General features: G+C 38.8%; 1 protein-coding gene across 2 annotated transcripts in view; it reads right to left on the bottom strand.

The window, feature by feature from the left end:
• LOC124804763 (CRAL-TRIO domain-containing protein C3H8.02) overlaps positions 1 to 17354 on the bottom strand; it is a 76385-nt gene extending 59031 nt beyond the window's left edge. The window contains exons 1-2 of one of the 2 annotated variants that reach the window (XM_047265074.1): positions 17200 to 17354; positions 16913 to 17111 (exon numbers count right to left, since the gene is read on the bottom strand). In XM_047265074.1, coding sequence (XP_047121030.1) covers positions 16913 to 17074 — 162 coding nt within the window. In that variant the 5' untranslated portion in view covers positions 17075 to 17111; positions 17200 to 17354. The remainder of the gene's footprint in view (positions 1 to 16912; positions 17112 to 17199) is intronic. The other variant, XM_047265073.1, reaches the window with a different exon arrangement.
• Between the last annotated feature and the right edge of the window lie 709 nt (positions 17355 to 18063).

Below are 18063 nucleotides of genomic sequence, written 5' to 3'. Positions count from 1 at the left end.
TGGGGATATATGTATCTTTCCAACAATTTATTTCTGTTGTGTAACTTACTGTTTACACAGTAGTTGTTGCTGCAACAGAAGTAAAATAGGTACTATAATACTTTCTGCAGGGATGCTAACCCTTTATACATAGTGAAGAAAGAAATGTAATTTTATAATGTAAGACACTACTGTCACATTGTCATTAATTTAAAAAAAAAATTAAAAAAATTTGAAACCGACAAACAGCTCATGAAAACTGTGCTAAAGCAACCACAAAAAAGATGAAATGACACACGTTCTCACCTCTGTTATTTACTAGAAATAAATTTAAAAATGGCAGAGATCTTGTCAGTGTAGACTAGTTAAGTGTGGCAGTTCTAATAAAGGTCAGGACAGTCAAGAATGCACAAAACTTTCAGGAGCAACTGCAGCAAGCACGAAGATGTTAAGTGCATGATGGAGGCAGCAGTCATCGGAAAAGGGGGGGTTCTTGTGTCCATTGTTTGCAAGATGCCTATCTTGTGACCATGCCACAAGCAGAAACAGTATGAGGTTCAGGGCGTCACAAGTGCAGGTAAGTTTAACTCATGTGGCTTGTGCTGCACTTCTGCTTGTTTAACTTTTCTTCTTATCTGCATTCAAGATGCCAAATTCAAAACAGACAGTGGACAAATGTATCACATTGTTAAACATTTTAGACGTGGCAGTATTTAATGTGATGGACAATTATGATTCAGCAGTTGTAACATTTCAACTGCAACTGGTGAAAAACAGAAATGAAATTGCATTCAATAGCTCGTGGAAAAGATAAAGCATGCCAAGAATAAGGAACAGCAATGTGGCAACAGTATAGGGAGACTGTAGTTTATTGGTGAGGCACTGGTGTTTCAAATTCAAAAAGCATAAATGAATTCTCTTTTGACATAGTGGAGACATTTCTAGACATGGTGTTACCCTTTCCATGTTCAACAATCATATTATGGAAACTTATCTTGAAAAGTATACTAGAAAGTATTTCCCAATGAGAGTACTTTAGAAAGTTATACCTGCAAATGATATAAGAAGAAAAAGTGTCACAAATCAGAGAGGTAGTAGCTGACAATTCTGGGTATTTTATTCTAGATGAAACCATTGATGAGCAGAACTGATAAGTACTGTATATTTCAGGAGGGACCACTGAATGAAGAACATGTGAAACCCATGGTTTTGTTAACTAGCTTTCTTGGAGGGGTGGGGGTGGGATGCCACTGTAACGCGAAGTTTCAGCAACACACATTTAGTGTTGTGATCTGATGCAGTAAAATATGAACGAGCATGGAGGGTGCTTGCAGCTTTCACTTCTTGCATGTTGTTTGCATTTTCCAATAAATCAATATTCTGTAAGTTATGGCATGTGACCTGCATTGCGTACATCATTTATCATACTTGTGAGGTACTAAAAAAGGAATACCCATATGTCAAGGAATTCGTACCTTGCATTAAGAAAATCTTAGATAAAGCTGTAGCCAAAACAATGAAGTTAAATACAAATTAAACAAATTCATTTACCATCTTCCCCCATCATCACTACATCATGTAATCGGTTAAAGCAGCAGTGTTTATGGGCAATAATTTTCGGACTATATATAGATTCTTACATGTTTTGCCAGATGATTCTTCAGCTGCAAGAAAAGCAAAAGAACTATCAGGTACACAACTGCAAGATGAACTTCATGAATAGCAGAGGCTTTGAGTCATCAACAGGTACAAACAAAAGAGAAAGACAACTTGCTAGCTTCCAGAATATATCCTTTGACAAGCTAGAGGGCACGCGCGCTGCTTTAACCGATTACATGATGTAGTGATGATGGGGGAAGATGGTAAATGAATTTGTTTAATTTGTATTTAACTTCATTGTTTTGGCTACAGCTTTTTTCCAAGATTTTCTTAATGCAAGATACGAATTCCTTGACACACACACACACACACACACACACACACACACACACACACACACACACACACACACACACACACACAGAACTTATTGAAATAATACAAAACAATACTAAAACGTAGAATTACTAAGGATACAGCACTGAAAAAGACAACATTAATAAACATACAATAACGGGCAGATAAAGAGTTGCTGGCCACCTTACAGCCCACAATCACCACCCAACGACAATAGAAACACACTTGAGAATACTAAAACTCAGCCACAGCCTATATAGCAAACTGACCATTGAGAAAAACTTCCACATACAGAAGGCAACAGCAGAAGGGAAACAGGTCATAAATGTATACATTACCACTCTGCAAGGGCACACTATTTAACACATTAAAGGAACATTACGAAAAAGACCATACAAACGAATAAAGTCTACTTACACACACACACACACACACACAGAAAAATGTGAACAAAATTATAATTTGGCACTGAAGTCACTGGTGAACAAATGAACAGTGACTAGGCTGGAACACACAACAACCACAATTACACTGTGTTTTGGTGAAGTGCAAAGTGCTTTTATGAACTTATTTGTGAAAATACATGTTATATTTACGAGTACATCACAACACCTCATAACGATGTTGAGAATTAAAGGGCTTGCCATGCGGAAACGTAAGTAAAAACGAATATAGGTAGGAAATATTGCGAAAAACTAAATAACATTTAGATGACAGGTTAATTCCCAATAAAATTTCTCATCAACATCGTTTGGTTGCAGATGACAAACTACCTGTAATAAATAATACACAAGTGACCCTGAAAAATCAAGCACACCAAGTGTAAAGGTATTAACAAAAAACAACAAATTATTGTTTTTAACTAAATATCCACATAATTTTTGTAATCATTTAGTAAAAATGTTCACATTACGGATTAAATAAAACGGAAACTTACTGGTGATGGCACAGTGGTGCTGACACATGTTTGGGAACTTGGAAAAAACGGTGTTTTGCATTACTGGCAGACCTTACATTCTACAATTTTAAGTGCAAACATGGTAAACACAAGCAGCTGCAAATCCAATTGATGAAAGAGTTGCTTATTCACCTGAAATTTGTGGAATGGCTAGATAATGTAACCTCTGCCCTTCCCAAAAAAATTTTGTAGCTCATAAGACATTCTAGCAAATGTGAAACATTCATTGGTTTTCAGTAAATAATTTCCCAAAAAGAGTTTGCTACAAGAATATCCTCACATTTGAAGTACATCATTAGTGGTCTGCAACTTTTGCAGAAGATTGTAAACAAATGTATTGCACAGTGCAGAACACTTTTTTAACAACAGCTAAGAATGTGGGCAGAAAGTAAACAGCATTTCTCTGTCCCATGTTTACTAAACACATTATCAACTTTAAGAACAAACTCCAAGATTAAGAAGATGTCATCTGTGTAACAATGACCACATTGTTAAACTGAGACCTACACAAGTTACTACAGTGTGTCAGCTGTGTAAAACGGACCGTGTTGTCCCACAATATTATTCCGTACATTGGTGATAATACGAGAGAGTGCCATAAACTGGGTACTCTGTCTTGTATAGCAGTCAACATACAGTCTATTAACTTCTCCACAGAATTCAATTTGCTATAAACTTCTCGCAAACAGGTTGAAGACACCTGCAAATCAAGCACCAATAATAGCATAAATGTCAAAACTGCGATAACAAAATAAAACCCTCAACAGTTGTACACAGGTTATGACATGCTTTCAACAATTTGCCATATTGTCCAGTTCCTGAGCTGATCAGTAACAATTACATGTGTGTCATCTGCTAACAAAATAGTTTTAAGTTTGCTGTTAAAGGTGAGTAGCATATAATATTGCCAGGCAAGTATCAAAATATTGCCAGCCACATCTCATGACTGGTTTCTGTTGTCTGGGGGTTGGTGGCATCACCCAGCTAAGAGCTGGGGACCAGGATTTCTATAGTCCTTCTGAGCAGTCTGTGGTTGGGGCCCAGCAGGTGGGCTATGAGGTTTCCACGGTGAGAGGTGTTCTCCAGGACACATCATAAGGAAACCTTCGAAAAGTACTGGCAGGAAGCAGCACCCTATAGAGATGTTCTGTTAGTGGGAGCAGAAATTGGCCAACTGAAGTGCATACATCGCAGTCAGCAGGACAGTTGGCAAAAATGCCTGGACATTACAACACTTTTCCACATAAGCTTCGGAGCTTGCAAAACCGATAGGCTTTCGACTGCCCCTGCAGGGTGTAGGAGGAAAGTCTTGTGCCCTCTGGGAAGAGGAGGTGTAACAGAGTGTACTTCTGAAGATCATCAGCAACCCTTAGGAATGCGGGAAAGGAATCATGGGCTCTCTGAGGCGGAGGTAATGTTTCAAGACTGTCGAGTGTCGAGGAGGAAGTGAGTGATCCACCATGATCCGCCTGTTCGGAAAGCTGTGAAAGAGTTTGCAATTTTGATAGTGTGTATAAGTGTACAATTTGGCTTTGTCCTTTGCTTGTTTTCTAGTGGTGTATAGCAGTAGTGAATAGGAGGAGAACACATTGCAGGGTATAGATCAATAGGTAGTTGGAGGTGCAATTTAATGAACCATGCAGACATAGCCACGTCTAATAGAAGATAATGAATCCCTTTATTCCCATGGAAACTTGAAGTGTAATGTTCTGATATTACCATTCCCACTGATTGGAGGTATAGATTGTGAAGTTATCTTTACTGTCATTCAGTACAGTTGTGTGTTGCATGCTTAATTACTATAATGATTGAAATGGTGTGTGTGTGTGTGTGTGTGTGTGTGTGTGTGTGTGTGTGTGCGCGCACTTCTGTTTTTAGCTTGGTATCCTGTTTTGTTTATGGAGGAGATCATCCACAGGAGTTATTAGCAACCAGCTGGAGACCATATAGCGACTGTTCAGAGTGTTTGTTTTCCCATATATTGGTCAAATCTGAGAAACTTTTGAGAGACGTTGGATAGCTACTGAGCATTTACGATTGGTATAAGAGTAGCGACGATTCTACTTAGTGTTGCGAGTCAAACCGAGATTGATTTAGTAGTGTAGCAGGGCTAAGGATTAGCCAGGTCCAACAATACATATTTCTCAGCAAATCTTCAGATAAATATGTCACATAATTTGTACTGTGTGATGCACTTCACTCAGAGAGTGTCAATTCTGATCGCAACTTTGAGGAAGGCTTCAAGTGACACCACAGAAGTTCCCGAGATGAGATATACACACACTTCAGTAAGTCTGGAGAAGAAGCAGAACTAGTTTCTAGTTATGCGAAAGAGTAAAACAAACCAAGAATTCTCAATCCTTGATGTCAATAATGTTTTTAATTGAAGGTAGCAACACCGCATAGTCAACAGCCTGAGACAGGTCTGGGTAGGCACACAACTTTTTTGCTCAACAGCTTCCATTATCTTTTGCAAAAAATGATACTGTTTGGTCAGTTGATGAGCCACCACTGTACCAAACAAATTCACCCCTATGAAGACCACATGATGGCATTGCACTTGACGGCAATTACTGCACTTGTGTATTCGTTGCTGCATGTGTTACCCCTACATGCTTAGTATCTGAAAGCCTGGTGGGACAATGTTTACAACTGTTAATGCACATTACTGTGACTGTGTTTAGAACATGACATATCAAAATGAAGTTGACAAGAATCTTGACGAAAACTTTTCCAAAACATTCTCTTGACTCCAGAAAGAATTTTCACTTGGCAGCCGAGTGTGCACTGATTTTATCTACCTGGCAGATTAAAACTGTGTTCCACACCAGGACCTGAAGCTGGCACATTTGCCTTTCGTAGGCAAGTAACTCTACTAAGTTATAGCTCAGTCAGTAGAGTACTTATCTGGGAAAGGCAAAAGTACCATGCCTGAATCGCATTCCAGCACAGTTGCATAGTTTTAATCCGCCAGGGAGTTTCACTCACTTGACAACAGCCAAGGAGAGCAGCTGAGAGACAAAGTTTTCTTCGTCCCATGTTTGTCCATCTTAAAATATTGAGGAGTTCAATGAATTTATGGAAAAGGAATGGCTCCACAATCTTTATCCCATTTGTTGGTTGAAGGCCCAATTTATGACGCCTTGTCTTACCGTCACACAAATAAACAAACAGGAGGCATTAACTGTAGATTTGGGATTGTTAGCATCTTCACTGAGACTGATGTAACTTAATGGTACTCCAAACTCTGTTGTTCTTTGGAATGTGTTACAATGGTAGTTACTGAGGGGCACTTAGTAATTTGTGTATAATACTGTTCATTTTCCTTAACCAAATTACACAAAAAGATTAAATTGTGAAAGACAGGCCTGTTTAACTTTTGTTTATAGTTTTCAATGCGAACCCTATTGCAGATTGATACACCAGTCTTTGGAAGTTGGTTGGACGATTGATTTGGGGCAGGGGACCAAACAGTGAGGTCATCGGTCCCATCAGATTAGGAAAGGATAGGGAAGTAAGTAGGCTGAGCCCTTTTAAAGGAACCACCCCAGAATTTGTCTGAAGTAATTTAGGGAAATCACAAAAAACCTAAGTAAGGATGGCCGGACACAGGTTTGAATCATCGTCCTCCCGAATGCGAATCCAGTGTGCTAACCACTGTGCCACCTCGCTTGGTAGTCTTTGTAAGTGTAAAACTGTCATGTTACATGTACATGATAATTCCATAGGAGTGTAACAAATGTAAAATTGTTAGGTATGTGTATTTAATGTCATATCTCATCCATGAGGAACTTCAATCTTTCAGCACAGGTCAGGAGCATGTACATGAACTCTGGATCAAGTGTAAAAGAATAGAAGACCACGCACTGGATAGATATGTACCCAGTAGAACAGTTTATAAAGGGAGGGAACTTATATGGTGCTCAGTCACTGTAAAGAAACTTCTAAAGAAACAGAGATTACTGCATTATAGGTGTAAAACAATGTGTAGGGCTATAGCGAGAGAGATGAATGAAATGTGTTTGGCTTTCAAGAGAGCAATGCGTGATGCCTTCAATGACTACTGTAGAAGAATACTGATAAATGACATTTCACAAAATCCAAATAAATTTTGGTCATATGTCAAAACCAAAGTTAGTGTTCATTCCCTAGCGAATGGGACAAGAACTGAAACTGAGGATAGCAACAAAGCTGAAATGCTTAATTCCATTTTTAAATGTTGCTTTACATTGGAAAACCCAAGAGAATTGCCCCAATTTAATCCTCGTACCACTGAAAAGATGAATGAGATAAGCATTAATGTCAGTGGTGTTGAAAAAAAGCTGAAATCGATAAAATTGGACAAAGCTCCATGTCCCAATGGAATCCCTGTCAGATTCCATACTAAATTTGCAACTTAGTTAGCCCCTCTTCCCTTGGACAAAGAACTGTGCCCAGTTCTTGAAAAAAGGCACAGGTCACACCTATCTACAAGAAGGATAGTAAAAGTGATCCACAAAACTAACGTCCAATATCCTTGACATGGATTCATTGTAGAATCTTAAAACATATTCTGGGCTCAAACATAAACAGGTAACTTGAACAGAATGGCCTCCTCAATGCCAACCAGCATGGATTTCAAAATCACAGGTCATGCGAAACTCTACTTGCCTTTCCTCACATGACAAACTGAAAGCTTTGGATCAAGGCAACCAGGCACTCTTAGATGCACTGTTTCTTGACTTCTGAAAAGCGTTTGACTCAGTACCACACCTTTTGTCCAAAGTACGATCATATGGGGTATCAAGTGAAATTTGTGACCGGATTGAAGACTTTTGGTAGGGAGGACACAGCATGTTATCTTGGATGGAGAGTCATTGTCAGATGAAGAAGTAACTTCAGGTGTGCTCTAGGGATGTGTGTTGGATCCCTCACTGATTATTTTGTATGTTCATGATCTTGCAGACAATATTAATAGTAACCTCAGACTTTTTGCAGATGATGCAATTATCTCTGTGATGAAGTACTATCTGAGAGAAGCTGCATAAATATTCAGACACATCTCGGTAAGATTTCAACGTGGTGCAGACATTGGCCACTTACTTTAAATGTTCTGAAATGTAAAATTTTGCACTGCACAAAATGATAAAACATAGTATCCTGTGACAATAATATCAATGAGCCACTGCTGGAATCTGCCAACTCAAACATAAACCTTGGTATAACACTTTGTATGGATATGAAATGGAATGAGCACATAGGTTCAGTTGTGGGTAAAGCAGGTGGTAGCCTTCAGTTTATTGGTACATTATTAGGGAAATGGAATCAATCTACAAAAGAGATTGCTTACAAATCACTTGTGTGACAGGTTATAGAATATTGCTCACATGTGTGGGATTCATATAAGATAGGACTAACGGGATACTGAATGTACACAGACAAAGGCAGCACGAATGGTCACAGGTTTGTTTAATCCATGGTAGAGTGTCACAGTGACACTGAAGGAACAGAACTGGCGAATTATTGAAGACAGGTGTAAATTATCTCAAGAAAGTCTACTAACAAAGTTCCAAAAACTGGCTTTAAACAGTTACTCTATGGATATACTACAACTCCTTACATATCGCTAACACAGGGATCATGAGGATAAGACTAGAATAATTACTGCATGCACAGAGGCATTCAAACACTTGAATGGAACAGGAAGAACCCTAACTGGTACAATGGGATGTCCCCTCTGCCAGGCCCCTCACAGTGTTTTGCAGAATATAGATGTAGATGTAATGTATTTGAAGTGATATTAGTACAGAAGTATACTAGGAAAGAGAATGTTATCAACATGTTATGCCCCCACAGTCCTATCATTACTATATAACAGTCAGTGCTTCACAGTTGCATACTATTTCTATGTACAATCAGCCCTTTGGTATGTTAATTTTTTATGATAAAGTACACAATATTCATAATACACAAAAGTCCAACAAACATAATAAGCAGAAAAATAATCGAGCTCATAGTAGAAATCTATTTAAGAATTTGTGTAGATCTGAGGACACCTAACAATCCATTACATACATTAATAAAAAATTAGTAATTATTACATCAATACCACTGTTCATGATCATGAAACAAGAGCCAGACTTAACCTTCGCATATTGAGGAAAATGAACAAAAAAAAAAAAAAACCCTCATAAACTTTTTTCTACCAGGGAAACAATCTAAACTACATCAAATAAATGAAAGAGAGAATTAAAATCCACAAATTAAAACATAAGTTAAAGCATGCCTTTTAAATAATATAAAATGTACAGTAGCAGTTATTTAAATAACACAGTTAGGACTGTCCTGTGTCCTTCCACAATACACTTTTAGACTGTAATGCATGCTATTTGAAAACTGTGTGGCCAAATGCTGTGATGGAAACTGTTAACCTTCTTTAATCTCTCTGTTAACTGTTAATTACAGTTTATTGTCCTGTTAAGCACACATATGCAATATCACTGTTAATGATTTGCAAACAACCAACCTATGAACAGGAAACTGGCTGCATTCTTCTTTCAAAGAAAATGTCACGGCTCTTCCTCTCAGTGAGCGAGCGGAATCATGAAAAATTTAACTCCGAGGGTTTTCGTCATGGATTTCGGCCTTTCCGCTCCCAAATGAAAGTAGTCCAGTGTCTCAGCAAGTAAGGCAATTACGTTAACAGGCACTCTGTCAGACTCAAGTCGATTAAGAATTTTGTAGCTTTTCCAGTAATGATGGATAACAGTATAAAGACCTGAATGTAATGGACAGTACAGGTGGAAAATATAACTTAAGTGGCAACAGACTGCTAGCCACAACTGGGACTCTGTTCTCCATCACTGATATCATCCCACAGTTCTTGACTGGCTTTTATTACAACTGCAGAAAAGCAGGTAGCAGATAAAAGTTCTAGATGATTGTCTATACAATCTACTGGACACTATTACTCATCAGTAAAAAGAGTCTTCAAAAACAAATTCATTCACACATTATATGCTTACATTATGACTAAGACAGAAACGGAGAGAGAGAGAGAGAGAGAGAGAGAGAGAGAGAGCTGGTTTGAAAGGTCACTCCTCTTTCTGCTCCTTTTATCTAAACTTCAAGCAAAGCTTTTACGTAACACTACAAAGAACACTGTCGGCTCTCTATATGTCACCAAAGTCAAAGCCTATTTAATACAAACATTAGAGTAAGATGCAATTTACATCCTTGTTTCAAAATACAAGGATGAGTGAACAAGGCACTCTTTTACTTAGTGAATATCTACAGATTTTCTATTTCTTGCCTGACGTTTAAATTTTTGCAACAGAATATAAAGCTCCGTTCCAAAACCTAGATAAAAATGTATGCTGTACATGGTAACTGTTTTTAGCTCTGGTATCATGCTTGTGAATTTTATGGTGCTAAATTGACACTTACTGTTAAATACGACACTACTTGGATGTAAGTGTAGGAACACCAGAGCCTCTAAAGAGGCTTCTGCAAGATGGCTGGTAATGAACTTGACAAATATTCTTACTGCACCATTTGTGCAGAACTCCCTGCCCCCCCCCCCCCCTTCTGCAAGAGTTACAGAAAATTATTCTGTAGGACAGTATTGAATGCAACTATGCATCTGGATGACAAAGAACTTGACACGTAGGGCTTCTTCCTGTACTTGTCTTTGGACGACAAAGGATCAAGCTGAAATTTCCTGGCAGATTAAAACTGTACACTGGGCCAGAAGCCAAACCCTGTTGCTAATTTGAGTTGCAGTCGAGTCCAGCGTTTTAATATGCCAGGAAGTTTCTGATCAATACACATTATGTTGCAAAGTGAAAATTCATTTTAGAGGGTTATGCTCTTTGTCATGAAAACATCGCCTTCAGATAGTTGAAGAACTGTTTGGACGTTTCATTGAATACTTTGATTAATCCAGACACAAAATGTTGGTAAACTAGATGGTTTTTATGGAGTTTCTATGGAATGGAATGGGGGAAGATATGGTTTTGTGCAATCTGACATAATTCTAAGTGTATAAAAGCAGTTAAATGAAAACAAGACAGATGGAAAAAGAGTAAGTAAATCATTAAAATGAATGTCGTGTGACTAGGGCCTCCCGTCGGGAAAACCGTTCGCCAGGTTCAAGTCTTTCGATTTGTCGCCAATTCGGCAACTTGCACGTCAATGGGGATGAATTTATGATGATTAGGACAACACAATACCCAATCCCTGAGTAGAGAAAATCTCCGGCCCAGCTGGGAGTCAAACCCAGGCCCTTAGGACTGACATTGTCGCACTGACCACTCAGCTACCGAGGGGGGACAGTAAACCATTTATAATTTGAAAAGGAATTGTCACAACTGTTAATACATTTATCTCACTGCAAGAAAAGATGGTCTATGCATCTACAGAAAAATGTTTGTGGTTGCTACGGAACCACAACTGTACCCAAGTGTGCACCTCTTCATCTGAAGCAAATTGACAGCCATGAAAGTCCTTCTTCGGGCTCCAATAATACAGAACACGCATGAGGAGCAATAAGAACCATATCATAGTCAAAACAACAGGCACACCGACTACAGAAAAGTAATGGTGACCTTTTTATTTGAAGGCATGGGCCCGTTGCTCATTCACTTCCTGGAGCACAGCACCACAATCAGAGAACAGCAGCACATGGACACTTTGCAAAAACTGAAACACTTCATCAAGTACAAAAGCCCATGAATGTTTACAGACAGCATCATTCTGATGTAGAATAGTCCCCCCCCAGCTTACTAAAGTTGTTTCAACTACACTGCAGAAGTTTTGCTGGGAAGCTCTTACACGTTTTTCATACTGTCCCAATCTGTCTCCATTCAATTTCCATACTTTTGGAGCCCTGAAGGAAAACATCTCTGGCCATCAATTTGCTTCCAATGAAGAGGTGCATGCCTGAGTATGATCATGGTTCTGTATGCAACTACAAACATTTTTCGATGAAGCCACTGATCCATTTTATCTCACGGTGGAATAAATGTTTAACAGTTTTTGTAATTATTTTTGAAATAATGTACTTTATCCACAGATAAATATTTTTTCCATACACAATTTGTATGAATGCCCCAGACAATGCAACTCTCTTTTACCTTTAACATGCTGCTTTATTTTTGATTATTATTTTATGTTTGGTCTTCTCACATTACTATCTGTATCAACTGAAAATTCAATTGAGAAGAGGTGGGTCTCTATCACCCTGGCAACCGAGTGACCTGCACTTACTTTTCAAACCATCCCTCTCCTCCTCCACGAAAGAACTAATAGTTCCAAGTTTGAGGTACTGTAGAGTGTCCATTTTACCTTTATACAAGTTTACCGGCAGTACTACGTATTTCGCCTCCTGACGGTAGGAATTTGTCAGCAATTCCATCTTGTAATCTGTTCACATTGCTATCTGTATCTTATAGACCTAATTGGTGAAACAGCAAGGTGTCGCTTGAGTTCTGGGAGGGTTTCGTCACAAACAGTTTTTTCGGGTTGACAGAAGCGTCCAATACCACGCGTCGGCTTTGACCCGTGACGTAAGGGTGTTGTTGTGTGTGACGTCATGACGGCACGGAGTTTGGTTTGTGAGTGTGGCGTGTTTGTAGATGTCATCGTGTTGTGGTTTGTTGTGCTCTCTGGTGGTATGTTCAGGGGTCAACCGATGCGTCCGATGCCACGCGTCGGCTTTGCCCCGCGACGTAAGGCTGTTGTGGTGTGTGACGTCACGACGGTGCAGAATTTAGTTTGTGAGAGTGGCGTGTTTGTAGGTGTCATTTTGATGCGATCGGTGGTGCTCTCTGGTGGTGTGTTAGATGATGTTTTTGGTTTAGTTTGCAAGTGTGGCGTCGAGTGTGAATTTTGTTAAATTGCTTTTTTTATGTCTTTGGTAGGTATGGATATGACTGACAGGGTCAACAGTTTTCGGTTGTCAGCTATGATGGGGGACAGTGCGTTGTCTCTAATAAAATTTCTTCAACTATTCGGATTTTTGCATGAAGTCGTGAAGTGTTCAGTATGTTGTGAAGAAGTGAGGCTTACTTAAAGTTCCAGGATCTCGGACCAGGGAAGGCTGTATGTGGAGATGTAAGGATAACGGGTCAAGGGAAGTGTTCGATCTCAATGTGTGGCTGTGAATGTTGGTATTGGTATCGGGAGATGTTTTTGAGCTATATAGGTCAAGGGAAGGGTTCAGTCCTAATTTATGGGATCGGAAGCTGCTGTTGAGCTGTAAAGGTCAAGGGAAGTGTCCGATTCCAGATGATATTGTGTTTAGTGGTATTTGGGGAGTTTTGTGATGTCGGTTTTTCTTCGTCGTTTTGCATGGTTTTGTACGAGGGTGGGTGTCTAAATTGTTTATATTTAGTTTGTCCCCACCCAAAAACCACCTATTTCCCGCACTTGTCCCGTTAGTATCATTAGCCTTTTTGTGGAATGTGTGTGTGTTTGTTTTTCGATGTATTTTCGTCCTCATAATATGTACGTAACGACTTTATATGCGCCATATTGGAACGTGGTTTATGGTCATTTCCGCCATATTTGTGACGTCAAGGGTCAAAGCAGACGGGCAGGATCGGACGCTTCCGTATTTCTGTTTTTTCAATAATAGTCGGGCATCAATGAAAAAGTATGTCACAATTTTTCTTTTTGAGCCTACGCATAGTGGAATGGTGCAAGGAGTGCGAGCAGTCACTCCAGATTGTAATTTAAAGAAGAACCTGCTTGACATCCAATTTTACACTATGGAAGAATTCTTTTGCAATAATAAATAAAATCTTTTTGTATGATATTGGAAATTGCTGTTAACTGTCCATAACAGTATGTATTTTAATTTAAGATGACAAAGTCAAAAATACTGTAGAACCCATCATTGTTTGTAAAGTTCGTTCTTACTGCTGAGTTGTTGCACGACATTTATATTCTGTATCTTGACTTGTGATATCTGGTAGAACTGGACATTTATTTCCACATAAAATACATCTATACAGGATAGCTCGGAAGTGCGGAAAAACGAACAATTAACTGTTACGAGCGGCACAGAATCATCTATAGCACTCACATCAAAGAGTAACACAATAACATGACTCACTCCTCCCTCTAGTGTTAACAATATCGGAGATTAAATTTTACACCCCGCCCTGCACATGTTACCACTGGTTTCTTGAAAACTGGCATTGTGCCAGTGGTTCAAGCAGGATATGAGATACCAGTCTTCTGTGTCATATTCTTCTCCCTGGCACCAGTCATCCGTACTGTCTCATGTTGGCTGTGGGGTACTAGGACATTTTCTGGTGCTATATTCGTATCTTCTCATTCACTTCCTGCAGTCCTTCCTGGATCCAATGTGTCAAAAAATACGAGCTTGAGTTGGTCTAGTGCGACACTGGTAGGCATACCGTTTACTCTAATCTGGAATGTGTGGCCACTTCTGCTAATCAACTAATAAAAACTAATTTACTTCATTCAGTGATTACTTTTGCCTAAGTGAGCAGTTACCACAAGATAATATCTTGTGTGACACCACCTGAATGTTAACGCACTTAATTCTGTGTTCCCAAAATTGCCAGTTGTTATAATGGCAAAAGAAGCTGTATTTACATGTGTTAGCAAGTCTGGCATACTGTTTTTTCAGTTTAAATTTACATCAAAATGTCCACCATGCTGTGTATTATTTATTGTTGATAAATCATGATAATATGAGGTGAGATACTTATGAAAACACAAAACTGGATGAGCTAGTTTTTTTATTCTAAAGTTGACAGCTATTTCTTTCACGCAGACCACTAAAGAACTAGCAAAAACATCATTCACTGCTTTGACCACAGAGGTTTTTTTCACTTTGTTTAAAAATAATGACTATCACCTGTATGAAGAACCAATCCTAGTTGCTGAATGGTATAAAAAGGTAGATTGTTATCACAGAAGAATAGTTCATGATCGAACCCTGCAGACTGTCGATTCATTTTTCTTGATACAGAGGATGTTGTGACCTTACTTGACTATTCATATTACTCGAACACAAGGGATAAAATAGTGTAAGCAACAGAGGGTCAAACAGATAAAAAGACAAGGCCTAGTAGAAACTTTTGGATTAACAGGGGATAATGAATTTAACCGATGAAAGGAGAAAATATAAAAATGCAGCAAATGAAGCAGGCAAAGGGGGATGAAAATGTTAAAAAATGAGATTGGCAGGAAGTGCAAAATGGGTTAGCAGGAATGGCTATAGAACAAATGTAAGGATTTAGAAGTATATTTCACTATGGGAAGATACATAAAAGAGGACATAGACGAAGATGAGATGGAAGATACAGTATTGTGAGAAGAATCTGACAGAGCACTGAATGTCCTAAGTTAAAACAAAGCTCAGGGAGCAGACAACATTCGATCAGAACTTCTAATAGCCTTGGGAAAGCCACTCATGACAAAACTCTTGCATCTGGTGTGAAGATGTATGAGAAAAGTGAAATACCCTTCAACTTTAAGAAACATGTAGTAAATCCAATTCTAAAGATAACAGGTGCTGAAAGGTGTGAATCGGTTTAATATGGCTTGGCTGCAAAATACTTACATGAATGCTTCACAGAATAGTCAAAACCTGGTAGCAGCTGACCTCGGGGAAGATCAGTTTGGATTCTGGAGAAATGTGGGAACACAAGAGGCAACATTGACCCTATGACTTATCTTAGAAGATAGGTTAAGGAAAGGCAAACCTATGTGCATAAAATTTGCATACTTAGAGAAGGCTTTTCACAATGTTGACTGGAATATTCTCTTTGAAATTCTGAAGGCAGCAGGAGTAAAATACCAGGAGCAAAAGGCTATTTACCCTTGTACAGAAAAAAGACGGCAGTTATGAGTTGAGGTGTATGAAAGAGAAGCAGTGGTTGAGAAGGGAGTGAGACAGGGATTACAGCCTTTGGCAAGCAGTAAATGAAACCAAAGAAAAATTTGGAGTAGGAATTCAATTTCATGGAGAAGCAATAAAAACTTTGAGGAATGTCAATGACATTGTAATCCTATCAGAGACAGCAAAGGACTCGGGAGGGCAGCCAGATGGGGTCTTGAAAGGAGGATATAAGATGAAAAACACCAAAAGCAAAACAAAGAGAACAGAATGTAGTCAAATTAAATCAGGTGATGCTGAGGGAATTAAATTGGGAAAGAAGACACTTGAAACAGTAGATGAGTTTTGTTATTCAGGGCAGTAAAATGACTTATGATAGCTGAAGTAGAGAGGATATAAAATAAAAAGTATTTGTATAGAGTGTAGCCATGTACGAAAGTGAAACATGGATGATAAACAGATTGGACAAGAGTAGACTAGAAGCTTTTGAAAAGTGGTGCTACAGAAAAATGCTGAAGTTTAGATGGGTAGACCATATAACTAATGAAGATGTACTGAATAGAGCTAGGAAGAAAAATTTGTGGCACCACCTGACTAGAAGAAGGGATTAGTTGATAGGAAACATTCCGAGGCATCAAGGGATCAGAATTTAGTACTGAAGGGAAGTGTGTGGGGTAAAAATTGTCGATGGAGACCAAGAGATGAATACGGTAAGGATATTCAGAATGATGGAAGTTGCAGTAGTAATTCGGAGTAGCATGGAAGGCTGCATCCAACCAATCTTCGGGCTGAAGACAACAACACAACATTACCCGAACAGCCTAACTGAATTCCGACATAATCAAAGCCTTGCATAAGTCACAGAAAATCCCAAATGACAATATTTCATCATTTAAAAGCCAATAGTCCTCTGGTCTTTCTAACATCAGTAACACACAAGGTGTATTCTAATTTCATGATAGTTTCTGGTTTTGATGTAACACATATTATAGCCTAATTTCTTTACTAATAACTACATCTACAAACAGAAAATACCATTTAAAAGTAACACAGGTCTGTCAACAAAGTCTCGGCAAGGGGAACCATCATCATTCTAGAGCAAAGTGACACTGTAATTAAGCAATGGCAGTTATCACAGCTGTCAAAAAAGACTCAAAATTCTATACCTGAAAGGCTGCGTCAACAGTTTTGAAAGCTCGAAGATATCTCATCAGTGAAAAGGAATTATGGTACTGAGATGGGTCCGCATCAGCAATTAGTTTCATTCTGGCTCTAAGCTCCTGTACATCTTCTTCCGCTACCGGGTTCCCTGGGTTGGTTTCCGACATTTTTCCAAAAGGAGCAGTCACTGAATCATAACAAATGCTGTCAACAAACACTGTCACTTTGCAGTAGGTCAACATATGTCATTGTCACTTACATAATAAACAAGTCTACGACACTAATGATATACCTAAAAGAATACGACGGCAGGTGGCCAAAAAGAATTACGCGTCTTTTATACACATTTCATTTGGTTTTATGTACCACTAAACATTCTGTCACCGTCTTTACTACACAGTACAGAGCCGGTTTACACTAAACCAAAACAACCCACTTCCACTACGGTGACAGCCAGCTGAACCAAAGAGTTTCGACATTTGCTGACGAAGTTCGAAAATTACAAAGAATATGTACTAAAGATATTTCAGTTAGAAACAATATTTTTAAACTGGTTTAACATTTTTATTGTGCACCAGAAGTTGAGTTAACGCTTGCAACAAATGTGACGCCACTTGGCCGCTACTCTAATGGCGTTACCGAAGGTGCGTGTCGAAAAACTCTGGCGCTCCTCGAATATCTTCACTTTCAGCCAAATCTAAAATCGCTTTGTGAAGCCACTTTTGTTCCCCTATCACCGGTTAGCGTCGTTCAGCTACCACCTCGTGGCTGAATTTCAAAGCACCATCACAATATTTAAATTCTCGGATGGTGAATTTGCCGTGTTTGTGTTCTCCAGTGCCAAAAGACGTCTAAAATGTTGCTGTTAACAACAATTGTGCAGTTCATTGCTGTCTATTGTATTGTATTCTATTCTGTTTGGACCCTTGCTGTTCATGTTGTATATTAATGACCTTGCAGACAATATTAATAGTAACCTCAGACATCTTGCAGATGATGAAGTTATCTACTATGAGGCACTGTCGGATAAGCAGCGTAAATATTCAGTCAGATCTTGGTAAGATTTCAAAGTGGTGCGCAAAGACTGGCAACTTGCTTTAAATGCTCAAAAACGTAAAACTGTGCAATTTACAAAACGAAAAATTAGTATCCTATG

Source organism: Schistocerca piceifrons, chromosome 7 (assembly GCF_021461385.2).
Source record: "Schistocerca piceifrons isolate TAMUIC-IGC-003096 chromosome 7, iqSchPice1.1, whole genome shotgun sequence".
Taxonomy (NCBI): Eukaryota; Metazoa; Arthropoda; class Insecta; order Orthoptera; family Acrididae; genus Schistocerca; species Schistocerca piceifrons.
This window is presented reverse-complemented; position numbering and strand designations above follow the sequence as displayed.